Source organism: Palaemon carinicauda, chromosome 22 (genome assembly GCF_036898095.1).
Source record: "Palaemon carinicauda isolate YSFRI2023 chromosome 22, ASM3689809v2, whole genome shotgun sequence".
NCBI lineage: Eukaryota > Metazoa > Arthropoda > Malacostraca > Decapoda > Palaemonidae > Palaemon > Palaemon carinicauda.
Window position 1 is genome coordinate 21,182,495 of NC_090746.1, and position 17,613 is coordinate 21,200,107.

The following is a 17,613-nucleotide window of genomic DNA, read 5'->3' on the forward strand; positions in this document are numbered from 1 at the left end:
TATATATATATATATATATATATATATATATATATCGATTCATTTATACAATCAGTGGAGATTTAGGGCTTAATTTGTTAATTTGGAGGGCTTTAATTCTAGAAACAATATTAAGGAGAATAATTTTCAACACACAATTAGGACATAAAATGATTAAAAGATACCAAGTTGAAAAATACAAAGGTGGCTTTGCAAAGTCGGTAAGGAAGGCATTATAATAAGGTTTTGAAAATTATTCGTGTGGCTCATATTTAAATTCTCAAGATAATCCAGTGATCTGACTGAGTGGATGGCCTGTAATCACCATAACTGGATTTTATAAACTGACATAGGCCCTGGCATATTTTCATGAAGACTATATAACAGTTTAGTTATGAAAACGTATAATTTAAGTAAACTTTGCTAAAATAATACACATGAAACTCCACCTCACACATTTGCTTGGACTAAATGTCTTGAAAAATAATAAGTACAGTAGTAGTGTGTGTTTTTACTAAATATGAGGCATCATGAAAAAATACCACAAAAAAATTCTTGTCAATAACAAATCAGCCACCATCATATGAACTTTTTCTATTTTACTTAAAACTTAATAAAAAAAAAAAAATTCCACCACAGGAATCAAGGTCTTAAACCAATTTCTGATCCTTACACAAACTTCTGAATGATGGGAAAGTTTTCTCGAAACAAAAATCTGTCTGTTTGCTAGAAAATCAAATATTAAGCAATGAAGAATTTTACTACCTTGGAAGAGGTTTCAAAAGTGTCATTCGAATATTCTGCTTCAACAGTAGGTTGACCAAGGCACCAACCACCAGTTGAGATACTACCACTGGAGAGTTACTGGTTCCTTTGACTAGTCAGAGGTATATCGGATCCCTCTCTCCGGTTACGGCTCATTTTCCTACACAACCACCGAATAGTCTGGCCTATTCTTTCCACATTCTCCTAACACCTACTCACCATACACCTGACAACACCAAGATTACCAAACAATTCTTCTCCGCTCAAGGGGTTAATTACTGTATTGTAATTGTTCAAGGGCCACTTTCCTCTTGGTAAGGGTAAAAGAGACCCTTTAGCTATGACAAGCAGCTCTTCTAGAAGGCCACTCTAAAATCAAACTAGTGTTTTCTACTCTTGTGTAGCGCCATAGCCTCTGTACCATGGTCTTCAACTATCTTGGGGTAGAGTTCTCTTGCTTGAGGGTACACTTGGGCACAGGATTTTATATTATTTCTATTCCTCTTGTTTATTTAAAGTTTTTATAGTTCATATATGATACCGTTACTGTTTTCAAAATATTTTATTGTAATTTTTCATTACTTGCAGTTTATTTATTTCCTTATTTCCTTTCCTCGTTGTTCTATTTTTCCCTATTTAAGCCTTTAGGATTATGGCATCTTGATTCTTCAACTAGGGTTGTAGCTTAGCTTGTAATAATAATAATAATAATAATAACAATAATAACACTTCATTCTTTTTTAAGCAAATGAATAAAAAACTAAATGGAAACATCGACTTCTGAGTATCGAAAAACCTCTAACTTCCAGCAGATTTGCAAACAATGTTTTAAATACAAATGTCAAATCGCTTTAGCAAATAATGTTCTAAATCTAAATGTCAAATCGCTTTAGCAGACTACCCCTAACCCCATATCAATCCTATAGAATCCCTATTTATAAGCCCAGTAGATTATGATTACCATTTACACCCAGATTTTCCACATTATTTTGGATACATTCACGATGAAAATTAATGAAAAGCCTAATCCCTCAAAACTGTAAAAATTACACAAAACAACTGTTCATTATTCTTTTTCCACCAAAGTAAACTTTTACAAGGAACAAGACGTTGTTATATTCGTGAAAAAAAATGTATGCCGATAAAAAGAAAATTACCTAGTTAAATCTAACAAAATTTAAAACTTGCAAAAGTTATAATATACCTAATTTCCGTCCTTAGCAGCAATAAAAAAAATCCAACGAGGTACAGTACTTGAAGAAAACCTATTAGTTGGTGCAAGTACATAATAACTGCATGTTTAATGATGGAAATAATGATCAAGCTGCACAAATGAAAGTTTACACAATGTTCGATAGATTTTAAATAAACTGATATCTGTCTGTTTACACTTTTTTGCACTAAATATATTCTGTAAGCTTAACTGGACACATGTATAGATATATGAGGTAAATTTTCTTTCAAGTTGTGTAGAGAGGCTGGTGAGATACTACTCTCTTCAAGAACCACTTCTGTGTACCAATTGCTGAGTGTATTTACAGTTTCTATCACCCACATCACGTAGGAGTCACTGATATTCCTTAGTCTAAACCATAGCTTCTTGCCCTTGAAATGTAAAGGTTGAAAACTGGAACTTGGAGTTGTTGTTGGTATATCGAGGCGAAGATACAGGAAACGGAGAGTTTGCTTAAGATGACTCAAACAGTTGGTAAGAGCGCAAAGAGCTTCACATGATGAAATTCGAACATGAAGTTCTTCCAAGTGGTGACTATGTCGTAAGGCCATTGCCCCCTCAACACCCAAATGGCCCCAGCATATTTGTAAGGTTCCAGGAGGCTGTAAAGGAATCACCTGGACATCACATGTAGTTTTATCACCCCATGTGTAAAACTGTAGCTCCTGCCGTAGGTGAACAAGTGTAGTAGTACATGTAGAAAGGGCACTGATAATATAACTGACACCTGTGCTGTCTTCTCCATATTTTTGCTGTGTATTGGATATAATTACTTGCTTAGGCTGATATGCTCCCTTGCGTAGTAAATCGGCAACAATCAAATTTTTCTCTTTACTGTAATTTGCTACTGGCCAAGTAGTGTACTGCATTAATTGATTTGCAACTGATGTACACAGGCTGGACATAAAATCACATTCTCTTAACAATTCCAACCACGAACTGAAGTCTCCGGATGCCAGTGTTTTTCCATAAATCATCACTATTTCCTTTGCATCTTCAGTAGTGTGTTTATTGTAAACAAGGACACCTGCAACATGCAACATGACATCTCTATATCTTTCCACATAAGGCTGCATGTACGTTTCCAACTTCAATCGCTTATTAAAGAAGCTCTTCTTTTGCAATAGCAACTTGGAAGCAAAATAAAATCCACAAAGTACTTCTGCAAGTGAGGAATGAAGAAGAATTGCTTCTTGATTTTTACCAGGACATTCTCTAACAAAAATGAATGGATAAAAAAATCTCCAGATTTCTGGGTCCTTGCATGGACCATCATCATCTTTAAATACGACTAAATTTTCCACTTTCCAATTTTCTTTAGTCATAAGTTTCCAGGTCGCTTTACACAATTGATTGATGTGATCCTGAACCACTCTTTTAGCTTTGTTTTTCTCATTAGCAGCTTTATTATTCATTGCCTCCATTAAGGATTGCTGGCAGGTTAAAGTAACTTGCGTAAAAAGCTTGGAAACCGTAGTCGAGTGCTTAACATATTGTGGGTTGATAAGCCACACATAAAGCAAGTATGTCATATACAAAGGATACATCAGACTGCTAAGACACTTTAAGGAACTTATCAAATCAGTGAACTGAATAGTGTCCTTTTCATGTCTGTTTTTAGTCAATGATATCAATTGTGATGAATACTCTGTAATGGCTTCTGGTGACATTGGACAAAATTTGGCTTTAATGAAACTTAATTCATTATTTCTCAAAATTTCTGTTATCTTTGATCCATTTACACATCTCACAGCGATCACTAACTTACTATGTCCAAGATTCTTTAGCATATCGTTCAACACAGTTACACCCGTAGGGGAGACCACATTAACATCAAGCAATATCAGAAATGACATTCGAGAGATGGACTCATAAATGTCTGTATAAGGTAATTCATTTAAGGTCACAGAAAACACGTTATCTCTTAGATACTGATACCAAGATCCAGAAGCTGAGATATTCTCCAGTGTCGCATATAAAACAATGTCAAACTCATGAACTTTGGAATTAGCTAGATGTTTATTTAGTTTCCACTGGTGTAGTATATAATAACACATACATGTTTTCCCACAACCTTTAGGGCCAGACAAAACAATAACTGAAGGGCCACTACCATCTGTATCGAGAACACTTAAAATATTCACACTATCCTTTGAATGTTTTACTTTAACTTGTGAGAAAACTTGCTGTACTTCATGATAAGAATACTGCTGTTTTATTAGCCACTCTTTCAAGTCTACCACTGTGCAATTGGAAGCATACTTGATAGCTTCCATTCTTACACTAATGAGAAATTTCCCAAATTTTCCATTCCTAATTTCTTGAACTCTAAGGTTTCCTCTACTTAATGAAGTATCATCAAGATTTCCTTCAGTGTATGCAGCCAGCTTTGCTTTAATACGCTCTTTAATAATGACCTCGTTATCACATGTCTTCTTTTCAGTTTTACGAAGTTTCTTGAGTTGCCTAGCAAGACTGTTCCTCTCTGCTTGTCTTTCACTAACAACGTCGCCTTTAAAGACAAAATCTTGTTCTGCAGAAACATTAGAGCGTAAAGTATTCCTGAAACCTTGTTTGACACGGATGGCATACTGGGATTTCCTTGACACCTTCCTCCTGACAACAGATTCTTCCCTCTGCTTCCTCCTAATCACAGCTACTTCTTCCATGACACTTGTCAGCAAACTACCACTCGTTTGCGAATCCTCCTCTCCGGCATTCGCCTCATCAAAAACATCAGCATCAGAAGCACTTCGTGCAGCAAAAGTCGATTCTTTTCTTTCATCTGCACACTTTGTTTCATCTACCGTAGAACTACAATCTCGAGGTTTATCAAATTCAAGTTCAGAATTTCTCTCTTGGGCTTTTTGAAATTCTTCTTCTGCTTCTTTTAACTCTTCCCGAGTCCTGACGACAAAATTTAAATGCTCATAGTAGCTCTTCCTAGCACTTCTAAGCCTCCTCTTTGATGACCGAAATTTACGGCTATTTTCCCTAATTTTTCTTTCAGTTATAGCTTTGCAGCTTTGAGCTACAGCAGTTATCAAATCGCAAACTAAGGTGTACAGCTCATCTAGCTTTACTTCGAGGAAAGCATCGTCGAAATTTAAATCAAGGTAGCACACAACATACGTAAGGTGTTTTAATCGGTTCACATACTGTGTAATAATTGGAGGCAATTTCGGGAATATTTCCGTTAGCATCAAAACAAGAACCCTCTCAGGTAGTTTGCCTGGTTCAACCCAAGACTTTAACATGAAACAACTGAAAACGTCCAGTGGATGGTCAAGTTCATATGGATCATCAGGATTATAATGCATCTCATGAACAGCTTCTTTTACTATTGAGGATATTTCAAAAGTTTCGCTATTTTGTACATGTGCCTCCAAACATTCCTGAACAGAATTCCCTGAGTTGGAAGATTTCCGATTAGTTTCTATTTGAATAGCATCTGTTTTCATGGGGTTTACATCTTTGTTAACATGACAGCACCCCTCCATAGTGGGCGTTTCCTGTATTGACTCTTTCTTTAGATGTGTCTCATTATTAACTATTCTATGTATATCCTTGTCAACATCCTGGATAATGTGCGTCGCTTTCTGAACTGGATGAGTCATGTAAGCAACTTCATAAAGGGGCTGCGAAATGCAAGTTGCAGTTTGCAATGGGTCCTTCCCTATCTGGATCAATTTATCATTGCTTGCAGAAGTCTGACTAGATGTATCTGCAGAACTAACGCTTAAAGAACTAAAGTTAAAAGGCTTCTTAATGGCGTTACCTAACACACAATTCATTCGTTTAAGCTCGGAGGAACCTTCATGATTCAAAGAGTATTTCGAACATGCTATGCTGTCTTCAAGACGACAGTGTACTGAAGGGTCAAACTGTTGCTTTTCATCAAATTCATGGTCAAATTTGAACACCTGATTAGTGGACTCGCGAACATGGACGCTATCACAAGCAACTGCATCTTGTGCATTACCATTTACTTCTACGTTCTTGTTTCCTGGGTCTTTAACACTGGAAAATTCGTTTTTGTCCGTCACAGAGTTTAGCGCACCATTTGGTAAATAGCAAATCTCTGGACCTTCCCCTACAGGCCTGACATTTTGTGCATCGTGAGTATTTGATCTAAATTTTTCTGTATCTGAAGGACCCTCAAAACTAAATACTTTGTTCTCGCCAGTTGAAATCGGAGTGCAAGGGGTCGTTGTTTTTGAATGGCTAGATGAATAACACCTGCTCCCAGACGAGACACTTATGTGTCTCATCTGCGCTTCACATAAAAGGTTCTTAAGATCTTGCTTCTTCCACCCCAGTACTTCGGTGCTGAAATCGTAGAGGCTTTCATACCTCTTGCCGCCTCCCCAGGCAAGATAGAGAAGAGAGAACGCGCCTTCGAAACATCGCCGTTTGGTCTCGTTAACTGCTAGCAGGTATTTCACAAAGTTACCCTCGCGGATTTTATTTGGAAGGTCATCATCACTCATTGTGAAGGCTTATTTTCTTAACCTACGTTCTATTTTCAAGCGTACACATTCTCTACAATAGCAGGTTGTTTATTAGCGCCAACCAAAAACCATATTCAGTATTATTCTCATACAAGAGAACTTTAAAGTAATAATTGGAAGATGCCGCCGAGACGTCGCTCACAGAGATAAAACGAAAACTGTTCTTGAACAAGTCCTATTGGACTACAAAAGCGGTCGCCCTGTGAGTCAACACCGGAAAGGGATTACTCAGTAAGCGGTGACCGCCCCCTAAGGTGAATTATCTCAAGTTTTGATACAAAGCGAATAATTCAACCACCAATTTCTTTGTGGTGGGCTGTATGGCGACTTGGACAATAGCTTCCTACAGAATATCAAAGACGATAAAAATAGATATAATATTAATTTGAACATTATTAGTCCTATCAACGGTTAAACCAATGAATATTTAGTGATGTATCCATGTAATGTTTTTAGAACAGGGTGGATACATCACTAAAAAATATGTAATTAGATAAAGTTTGCAGTGATAACATTCAAAGTAAATTCATGTATGGATAGGCTTGAAATGTGTAAACTTGTTATCCTGGTAGGATATTTGATACAAAATATATTATGTAAGAATGTCCTGCAGTAAGAGATCATAAAATTATATATAAATTCAAATAGATGTAACATTTGTACACAGAAATTATAGAAAAAAAATAGAAATGCTTAAAATAGCAATGCGTTATCTGTGACGTTGCCAATGTGCAAAATATTAGAACAAAGAGCTAGACTATACATGAAAAATCTCCCTAATCTCGTATTAATTATTCATTCGGTACAAAGAAAAAAAAACGCACTAACTTTCTGCCCTTCAACGTCGATTTCGGCAAAACAGAGGATGGCAGAACAATTAATATATCCAATGCCTAGACGACATCCGTGAGGAACAAGAAATTTGCTGGTTGACATCTGTTTACATCAAAACTTGTCAAATCCGCCTTCGTACATCTGACCTCGTAAAATATACGAAAATCGCAGCCGGTGGGGAACTAATAACTAAACTCCCGATGAAAGACGACAGGGCTTCGCAGAACAGCGTGACATATCCTCGCGATTTCAAGGATCGGAAACGGATGTCTAAAAGTACTTGGAAGACGCCGGATATGGTGCCTCAACTTAGACTCTTTGTTCGTAGCTTATGATTCGCTCGTCTTCACTATCATATTCGCTTTTAAAATGAGCAAATGACTTATGCAGACTATTTTGTTCTCCAGCTTATTAGCTCTTCAACATTCTATTGATAATCTAATAGATAAAGTCTATTAATTATAAAGATATACTAGTAAGTAGTACTGGAAATTTGATGATGGTGAAAGAATGATACGTATACAAACAGTTACAATAAAACAAAGCACGAAGTATTATGGCATTTCAGTGGCGTTACATTATGAAAAAATATACTTCTAAATGAAAATTCTTGCTAAAATTATCTAGAGAGAGAGAGAGAGAGAGAGAGAGAGAGAGAGAGAGAGAGAGAGAGAGAGAGAGAGAGTGAGTGAGTTGCAAATAAGAAAAATATACTTCTAAACGAAAATTATGTTGTGCAATTATCTATCTATCTATCTATCTATCTATCTATATATATATATATATATGTATGTGTGTACACATATATACAGTGTATGTATGCATTTATATATATATATACATATATACAGTATATAAATATATACAGTATATATATATATATATATATATATATATATATATATATATACATATAAATAGATAGATAGATAGATAGAAAGATATATGTATGTGTAAGTAGACGTAGATATATATATATATATATATATATATATATATATATATATGTATATATATATATATATATATATATATGTATATATATATATATATATATATATATATATATATATATATATATATATATATATACATATATATAATTACGACTGATTATAATTTGAGATATTTTTAGCGGAGGTTATATTCATAACTAGATACGAACATTTGCAATCAAAATCAAAGTTACAAGAATGCTTTTAAGAAGCGATATTCCATTCCTAAAGCACGACACTTCCAAATGTCAAGCGTCTTGTTGTCTTCTTGGGCAACGCATCCGTGTTGTTTTCGACGGAGTATCGCAAGAGTTTGGGAGACCCTTCTACCTCAATGAGTTTCTAGAATCAACATATTCAAACGTATGAAGACCAATATCGCTCTCGGTTATTTTTTATATGTGGACTCCAACTTCTCGAAAGTTTGATAAAAAGGATTATGGAAAGTTTAAGAAATTTCCTGAATATCCCATGCAATTATATATGTCGTTTACTTATTTTTCTCTCCTTTGGTCCTAATATTTTTAAAATAATATATTTACATGTATTCGAACTTTGTTTCTATCATATAGCAGTATAACAACAGCATCAAGTGAACAGTAATACCATCCTCCTTTTTTCTCTCTCTCTCTCTGAACATTAACATTCCTTGTTACTGCAATGGCAATAACCCTTATCACTTAAAACATTCCATCTTATGCTGTCACTTCAATGCCTTTAAACTCAACTCAGCAGGCAGTCCTCGTTTCTACTAGTCACGGCTCCTCATTACCGACATCAAGTCGTCTTAAAACCATTTATGCATACGTCAGCTACCCCTCCTTTCCTCACCATAGAAATATTCCATTTTCACCCTTGTTTCCACCATGAAATAATCAAATATACATTAAATGAGCAACTATTCTTCTTACTAAGATATCCATTATTTCAACAATCTATCAAACAAAATTCTTTTCCTTATTCCTAAACATTTCATAACAATACTTATAAGCATTCGCATATCAACACAAAAATTTCGCACAGTTCAGCTAATTCCACAACATATTTTCCGTAAGTCTCCCCATTTTTCATTCATTTAAAGTAAGCCAAGTTTACAAACCACTCACTTTCATTTTAAATAATCACTTTGGCATACCTGTACATGTCAACAAGCACTGTCTATCCTTACGAGGATTGTGCGCACAAGAAAGCAATCGCCCAGTTCTACAGTAGAGTATAATCAGATACAACTACAATAAATAGATCAAGCTAAAGCATACAAGTCATTAGATGATGTAACTAAACTAGGGAAAGCTTCATATATAATGCTAATGTACGCGACATGTCAAACCAGACGGCTAAATATTTAGATAGATAAGCAAACACATGCACACGCATCCACCCCTCTCACCAGGGTATGACTAACCCCCCCCCCCCTCCCCCTATCAGAGGGACGCAGAGAGCTGAACGTGACCGGAAAGATTATACACACACACACACACACACACACACACACACACACACACACACATATATATATATATATATATATATATATATATATATATATATATATATATATATACTGTATACATAAAACCACTCACTTGCTCTTTATTATATAGGAGAGATGGCTTCGAGAATTTTGACATTTCAAGATATTCAGTTTTCACTTGTGAATCGTACAGTGTTAGTTACTTGTCACCTTTACAAAGGCTCTAACTTACCATGACCACAACGCAAAAACTCAATAACATATATCTGAAATTTCTGTGAATTTGTGTCTTTGAAGAAGGTGTAAAGAATCACTGATAATTTTAATAACTAGAATGCATCCAGCGTGTTAGCACTATAACTACCTAAGAGGCCACAGGAAATCAAGTTAAATACTGTAAACATTGGAAAAATGGTGATGATTATTAGTTTGATTTGGAAGCATTCTATAAGAATGAAGGCTTTTACCAATAATTCAATAAAATAACTGTGAATAAACCATATAGTAAAATCTATACGTTACCTACACATCGAGAGAGAGAGAGAGAGAGAGAGAGAGAGAGAGAGAGAGAGAGAGAGAGAGAGAGAGAGAGAGAGAGAGAGAGACTGCATTTAAGAGGGAGATGCTTAACTAGTACTACACCATACCTCTTAGAGTCCTATAATCAAATGAAAATATTGGCTTCTGAAACTTAACAAATAAGTACATCAATCTATTCTAGTACTCTGCTCTTTAATAATAAATTGTTCTTTATGATCCGCCATATGCAACTAAACTTCAATTGTTAGTTTCATTGCACAATGGAAACCTATCAACTGACCTGAGTCACGGAAGTCCCCGGAGGAGTGTCTTCGGGGATGGCCTTCCTGTAGAGATGACGATCGAACTGAGGAGGATGATCGTTGACATCAGCCACGTAGACCAAAACAGGAACTTCGCTGTGTAATGGACGCTCTCCAAGGTCATAAGCCTTAAAAAAAATGAAGTTATGTTGAAATATGGGAAAATAGCAAAGTATTCATTGGATTTCAGGAAAACTTTGAGGGATGTTAAGAAAACAAATATTAGGTCTTATAGTAATTTTCTTTAACAGCTTTAGGAAAGGGTGTCATACTGGGTTGCCCATTATCATAAAAGCAGGAGAGAGAGAGAGAGAGAGAGAGAGAGAGAGAGAGAGAGAGAGAGAGAGAGAGAGAGAGAGAGAGAGAGAGAGAGAGAGAGAAACATGGTAGGGTTGAAGTATTTTGGGCTGATGAAATTAGATAAGTGTGATGAGCTTCGATTGAACTGTTTGTTGAAAAGACATGGTTTCTCAAAAAAAAAATGTTGCTTACATAAAAGCCAAAGTGATGACGTCTTCATAATTCATATATTAGGTGAAAGCAGAAACAGAAAAGGGAAGTGTTTACAGAAAGAGTATAGCCATACCTATTTTAAAATGGGCGAGTTTGATAAGGGAAAGATGATGCCAGATTTTGTCAAGGATGATATTAAACAAAATAAGATTAAATGTGTAAACAAAACCGAAGCTATTATGGAGTTTTCGTTGGTATCGGAGCAGAAATATAAAAAATAAGTGTAAAAGTGTGTCAAAATGATGGGTATAGTGAACGGAAAAAAGACTAGGGAGGCTTATGAAGTGGATTCTAAAAACAAATATTAAAAAACAAATACGATGTTTATGAGACAATTTAAGAAAATTTGAGTGTTAACTGATTACTTTAAGGTGTTACCAAATGTATTTGAGAAGATAGATTTAAGTGGGCATCGTTAATTTGACAATGTTTAATCAATTTTGACACAAAATGTAAGGAGTAAATAGAATATAAAATCACTTACAGTGAGTGAAAAAAAGAGGAGTGCTTCTTTACAAGGATGACCGTAAAATCTAGGGACACACCAAGTAATCTAAACATTGTTTCAAAACAATAAATATTCTTAAGGAATGTTTATGGATAAAATCAGCCTACTGCAATGAAAAATTATAGGAGCACGAGTTTTTATTTGGTTGTTTTACGTAGTGTGATGAGAAAAGCTTTTAAAATTCCTGACACATTACAAGCATGTGTAATATAAGGAAGATGCGATATTACAGTCGAATGACCTATGATTGCAGATGATGCAGCGTTGATTGTTGATAGTGAAGTTCAGTTGAAAAGACTGAGAAAAGAACTTAAAACAGTAAAAGGAGAAATTCCAAGTAAATAACAAATTCTAAAAAAAAATACATATATAATTATCTATTTTTTTCTACAGGAATATAAATAAAAAAAAAACAATAGAACGAGATTCTTAGTTTTTCTTACCTTGACAGTGAGATTGAAAAATCGAATATCCCCTTCTTGGTCGATGGCTTCGAAGTCCAGAGGACGGGAAGGTTTCAGTTCGCCAGACAAATTGTTGATTGTGAAATTCTCTTTTGGGTCACCGCTCACGATGGTGTATCGAACTTCGTGATTATTCGTACCTACAAAGAAAACAAAGGTGGTTGTGAAATTTGAGGTTTACATTTTATGCGAAGATATGTGCTTAATACTATATCAATATCTATGGAAAGAAACCTGAATCATTTGTCCTTTGATCTGCTTCAGTCTGCAAGAGAAACAAACTACAACGAAGGACTGAAAGACAGTAACTAGACTTTTACACAATCTTTTCTTCAAATACACGCATACAGACATATGGAGACAAAAAGATTGAAAAAGGGCTGGTATTATAATACAATGATGATTTAAAAGGATAACATCTTCGGTAACACTGCTGTTTATGTCGTCGTCGTCACATCATCATCATCTCCTCCTACGCCTATTGACGCAAAGGTCCTCGATTAGATTTCGCCAGTCGTCTCCTACTTCTCGCTTCATAATCCTCAGCCATGTAGGCCTGGGTCTTCCAAATCTTCTAGTGCCCTAACCATGATCTCATCCACATATGGCACTTAAGATCTCTCTTATAGTTTCATTTCTAATCCTCTCCTGCCATTTAACTCTCAATATCTGAGGGGTTTGTTCTCAAATCTACAAATACTGTTGGATATAGTTTCTTTGTCATACCATGACTCATGACCATACAATAACACCGATGTCACTAAAATTATATATAGCCTGACTTTTATATGTAATTTCAGGCGATATGATTTCTAAATTTTACTTAACCTAGCCATAGTCTGATTTGCTTTTTTCAATCTTTCATTAAACTCAAATTCTAAAGATCCTGTATCAGAGATTATAGTTTCTAAATATCAAAATGATTCCACCTTATTAATCCTTTCTCCTTTCAATATTTCATCTTCCATTGCATATTCCATTCTCATCATCTCTGCCTTTCTTCTATTTATCTTGAACACAACTTCATATGAAATTTCATGCATTGTGGTAAGCAAGCATTGCAAGTCCTGTGGTGTTCTGCTAATGAGGACAGCGCCATCAGCATACTACAGGTCAGCTAATTCCTGTTACAAATCCAGTGCAATCCTTCTCTATGAGGAGAATAAACAACATAGGTGACAACACATTCCCTTGGAGTACTCCACTGTTCACAGGAAATGCATTTGATAGGACTCCACTAACATTAACTTTGCACTTGTTATGCTCAGGAATAGACAATCAAATTTACATATTTAAGAGTAATTCCATATTAACGCAGAACTCTCAGCTGTATATTTCCCTAACCTTATGATAATGGTCGTGTTGTAAGAGGATACACGCACGCTCGTACACACATATATACAGTATATATCTATATATATACATATATATACATACATATATATATACATATACATACATACATATATATACATACATATATATATACATATACATACATACATATAAATATATATATATATATATATATATATATATATATATATATATACACACACATATTAAAAGATATCCCGTTAACATAACTAAATAATTTAAAAAAAAATATTAAATGACGAGTGCTAAAAAATGAGAACATCGATGAGGGAAATTTTTTACACGAAATATTTTATCAAACTTGGGAAAAGACCTCACAGACGACATGAACTACATGAAAATCCAATAACTAATTAACTGAGAAATATCTCCAGTTACTAGTGATCCCAGAGAAATTTACATTCATCACTATGCCCTCATATCCAACTTTATTTTTTATCATTTCAATTCCCGATTTATAAATGAGTATATTTTTTCTCATTTATTTCCTTCTATTATCATATATACAGGCAGACGAAAAAATAATGACATTCCCCAATTAGTAAAAAATAAGCATATTTTAGTTGGTCAATTTAAGATTCCCAGACGGGTGCTTATGAGAGATTGTAAGTCTTTAGTTACTATTATCCTTACAATAATTTCCCAAATATTATGCACATTCACGTTTTCTTTATTTTCCACATGGTGGTCACGTTTTCTTTACACGCACACCAACAACAATAACTGCACCGAAACCGTAATCACATAAGATTTGGCTCCAAACATAAAATCTAATTTGTGTTCCCCAGGAAAATTGTTTCTTAACTCTCGTTCTTTTAATCCAATGCGTCCTTGGTCAGCAGAACACAGATAATGGATTAGCGCTGAACCTCTTTTAACTTTAAAAGATTTGTCTTGCCACAGACTAATCGTCTTTGCTGTTCTTATTCTTCAATAAATTATTTTAAAACCAAGCAAACATTTATGGTTATTTACTCTTTCTTAAACACCAAAAAGCCCATTCTATCAAATGTCTTCTCCGAGTCTAAAAATGGACAGTGGAGCTTCTGATTACCTCCCAAATTATTTCCTATAAGTATAATTTAAAAACACATCAACTACACTCCATATCTTTTTTCTATTTATAAATATTCTACCTTGTGCGTTTCTTCCCAGTCATTAGGCATTACTTCCTCTTCCCACATTGCACTCAACAGTCCTATCCATTCTTACCCTTTATACCAAGTATCTTCAATATTCCAATTAGCACCTCTTGATAGCCCTGGTTCTTTGTCATTCTTCAATCAACTAATTGAATTATTTACCTTTAAAGATTGTATCACCATAACCTGTTCTTCCACCCTTACCACCTGCCCCAATTCCCAATTCATTTTCCGTGGAGGAGGTGTAAGAATAACATGATCGTCGTCTTGCATGTCTTAAAAAGGTGAATAATGAGACGGACGTTGCCTTGCAGACAGACTTCTTGGCCCAAAGGCAATCTAGTAAGCGGATGCGGTCTTTAAAACAACTCATAACTATTGATACCCCAAACTACACACCAGCACGATATCATGATATATCAAGAACTCAAAGAAGAATTTATGAACGTAGATTTTAATATTCATAAAACAAAAGCGAAAAAGGATCTATTGGTAATTTCGTATACTGTTATAATAATATAACTCGGATCGTATACGTGGAATATTTGGTATGAAAAGATTCAGTAAAGACGGTTTAATTACTTTTTCACGAACCTTACACACTTACTACCAATACTTCATATCTTGTTAACCTAACTTCCCACCAGTCCAAAAACTTGAAATTTTTAAATGCTATGTCTTTATTCATATAGAACATCGTTTGCTCTTGTTTTATTCATCTCGATTTGTTTAAAACACCCACACATACGCACACACACACACACACACACATAAATATATATATATATATATATATATATATATATATATATATATATATATATATATATATATATATATATATATACAATATTAATTTCTCGCAAAACTTTATCAAAGGGAAGAATAGATTCAACAAAATATGCTACGGACTTGTTTGCACTGCACACTGCAAAGATGGTGAGATTTGAACATTTTCGGGACTAGAAGGAAATTAAACCTGAACATGATTCTGACACACCAAAGCTCTAAATATGTACATTAATAATCTAAAATATGCATTTGAATTTGAAATTTTCTGTACCAATCTGGAACATGTTATATACTGTGGTAATCGAAATTAAGTCAAAACTCATTCGTGTGATTACATTTGGTCAAATATATAGAACACGACAACAGTTATAACTTCGCTAGGATGGTAAAAGAACACACCATTATTAAGGTTCACAGGAGCGAGAGAGAAAAAATGAAAATCAATGCGAGATTAATCATAACAAACCTTCTTACAATTCAGCTCGTCTTCATTTATTGTAAAATGACAGAATATATTAGAACAAACTGATCACGTTTACAACTAAGTTATTAACCATGTTCAAATATGCCTGCGCTATTAGTATGCTTTAATGAGAAAATACAAAATAATTATACATATATTACAAATGAAAAACAAATTTAAAAAATTATACTGCATGTTAAAAAGTCTTTACCAATTGTGTAAATAAATTCCTGAAACATTTATCAGCATCCCAGGAATATATCTAAAATTGTATTTTGATAGGCGACACACATGGGACGAAAAATAAACACCAGGATACTTAATATTAGAAGTAAACCGTTATTTCCTTAGATAATTCAATTAGAATATGTAGTGTAAGGTTATGGATGAACATCTAAACATAAATGGAACTAAGAAGAGCAAAAGAAAAAAAATAGTTATCTATAATTAGGATCTAAGATATAAGCATTTGATAAGGATAGCCAGTTGGCAAGTTACAGATTAAAGAATTTTCTACACAAAAGAATAGACGCAAAACAATGAGTATCAAATTATTACAAAACTAATCTTACAAGGCAAAGAATTTTGATTATAAAATTAAGATAAATCAATATTAAAACTAAATGATTAATGATTCTTTTCTTACCATTCAGGTCATCGTCTCTAGCTGTGATAAAAAATGGTTCTGGAAACGCAAAGTTGTTCTCCAAGATTCTGGCTTCGTAGTACTTCTGCAGGAAAACCGGTGGGTGGTCGTTCACGTCTTCTACGAGAACCTTCACCACAACAGTGTTTCTGGAGAGAACGAAAAATTCTAATTTCAGCGTTGGTCTGATTACACAGATCATGATAGTATATATGGTCGTTTTGAATATCTATCAAGTAGTATAGCAGGAATTCTCAGCCTTTTAAAACTTCATGAAGTTTAGATGTTTCAATAAATTTCACGACAGATTGAATTATAAACATCTTATGCAAGTACAGTATATTCAATTCGAACTTACTATTTATATTAAAACATAAGCTTAACTAATAAAGCAAAACACTGATTATATAATAAGAATTTGATACAGTTCTTGAAAGTTCTGTATATTAAAAATACTTTATATACTTCCGTAGAACTGCATTTAAAAAAAATAGCTATCATGTCGAAATTCATTGTACTTGTGCAATTGTCTAGCCCCAAATAAATAATAAAGTAAGCAAAACAGTAAATAACATATTTTCCACAGTGTTTCTTTGATTCCACTCAAATAATAATATGCTATAATTAATAACCTGATTTTAAAATGGCAATGACTAAATGATTCATTAAGAAAGAATTCCATCTAGGATGCTCATTACATACCGATTGCCTCGTCCTAAGTCATCTCTCGCCTCCACAGTCAAGTAATGCTCAGGTACACTCTCCCGATCAAGGGCACCAGACTCTTTAAGCGTTATTATGCCCAGCGTTGGATTCAAATTAAGTCTGGAAAAATAGATGAGATACAAAGTTGATGAAGCATAAAAGAGATTAAAAATTTATATCAACCAGGGTATAACTACTTCGTCTCTACTCGCTAGAAGGGGAGAGACCAAGTAGTTATACGCATGGCAATAAATAAACATATATATATATATATATATATATATATATATATATATATATATATATTATATATATATATATATATTATATATATATATATATAAGTATACATATATACATATACTGTAT

At 34.1% G+C, this 17,613-nt stretch overlaps 2 protein-coding genes across 7 annotated transcripts in view; both read right to left on the reverse strand.

The window, feature by feature from the left end:
* Positions 1–17,613, reverse strand: part of Cad88C (cadherin-88C) — a 372,106-nt gene that overhangs the window by 109,800 nt on the left and 244,693 nt on the right. For all 6 annotated transcript variants that reach the window (XR_011039409.1, XR_011039408.1, XM_068346033.1 and 3 more), the window contains exons 13-16: positions 17,242–17,364; positions 16,540–16,688; positions 12,099–12,259; positions 10,613–10,762 (exon numbers count right to left, since the gene is read on the reverse strand). Coding sequence is in view for 4 of the 6 variants with exons in the window: in XM_068346033.1 (XP_068202134.1) it covers positions 10,613–10,762; positions 12,099–12,259; positions 16,540–16,688; positions 17,242–17,364 (583 nt within the window). In the remaining 2 variants the exon portion in view is untranslated. The remainder of the gene's footprint in view (positions 1–10,612; positions 10,763–12,098; positions 12,260–16,539; positions 16,689–17,241; positions 17,365–17,613) is intronic.
* Positions 1,953–6,672, reverse strand: LOC137616364 (uncharacterized). The gene has a single exon (XM_068346034.1). It carries the CDS (start codon positions 6,466–6,468, stop codon positions 2,164–2,166), a length of 4,305 nt encoding a protein of 1,434 aa, XP_068202135.1. The 5' UTR covers positions 6,469–6,672; the 3' UTR covers positions 1,953–2,163.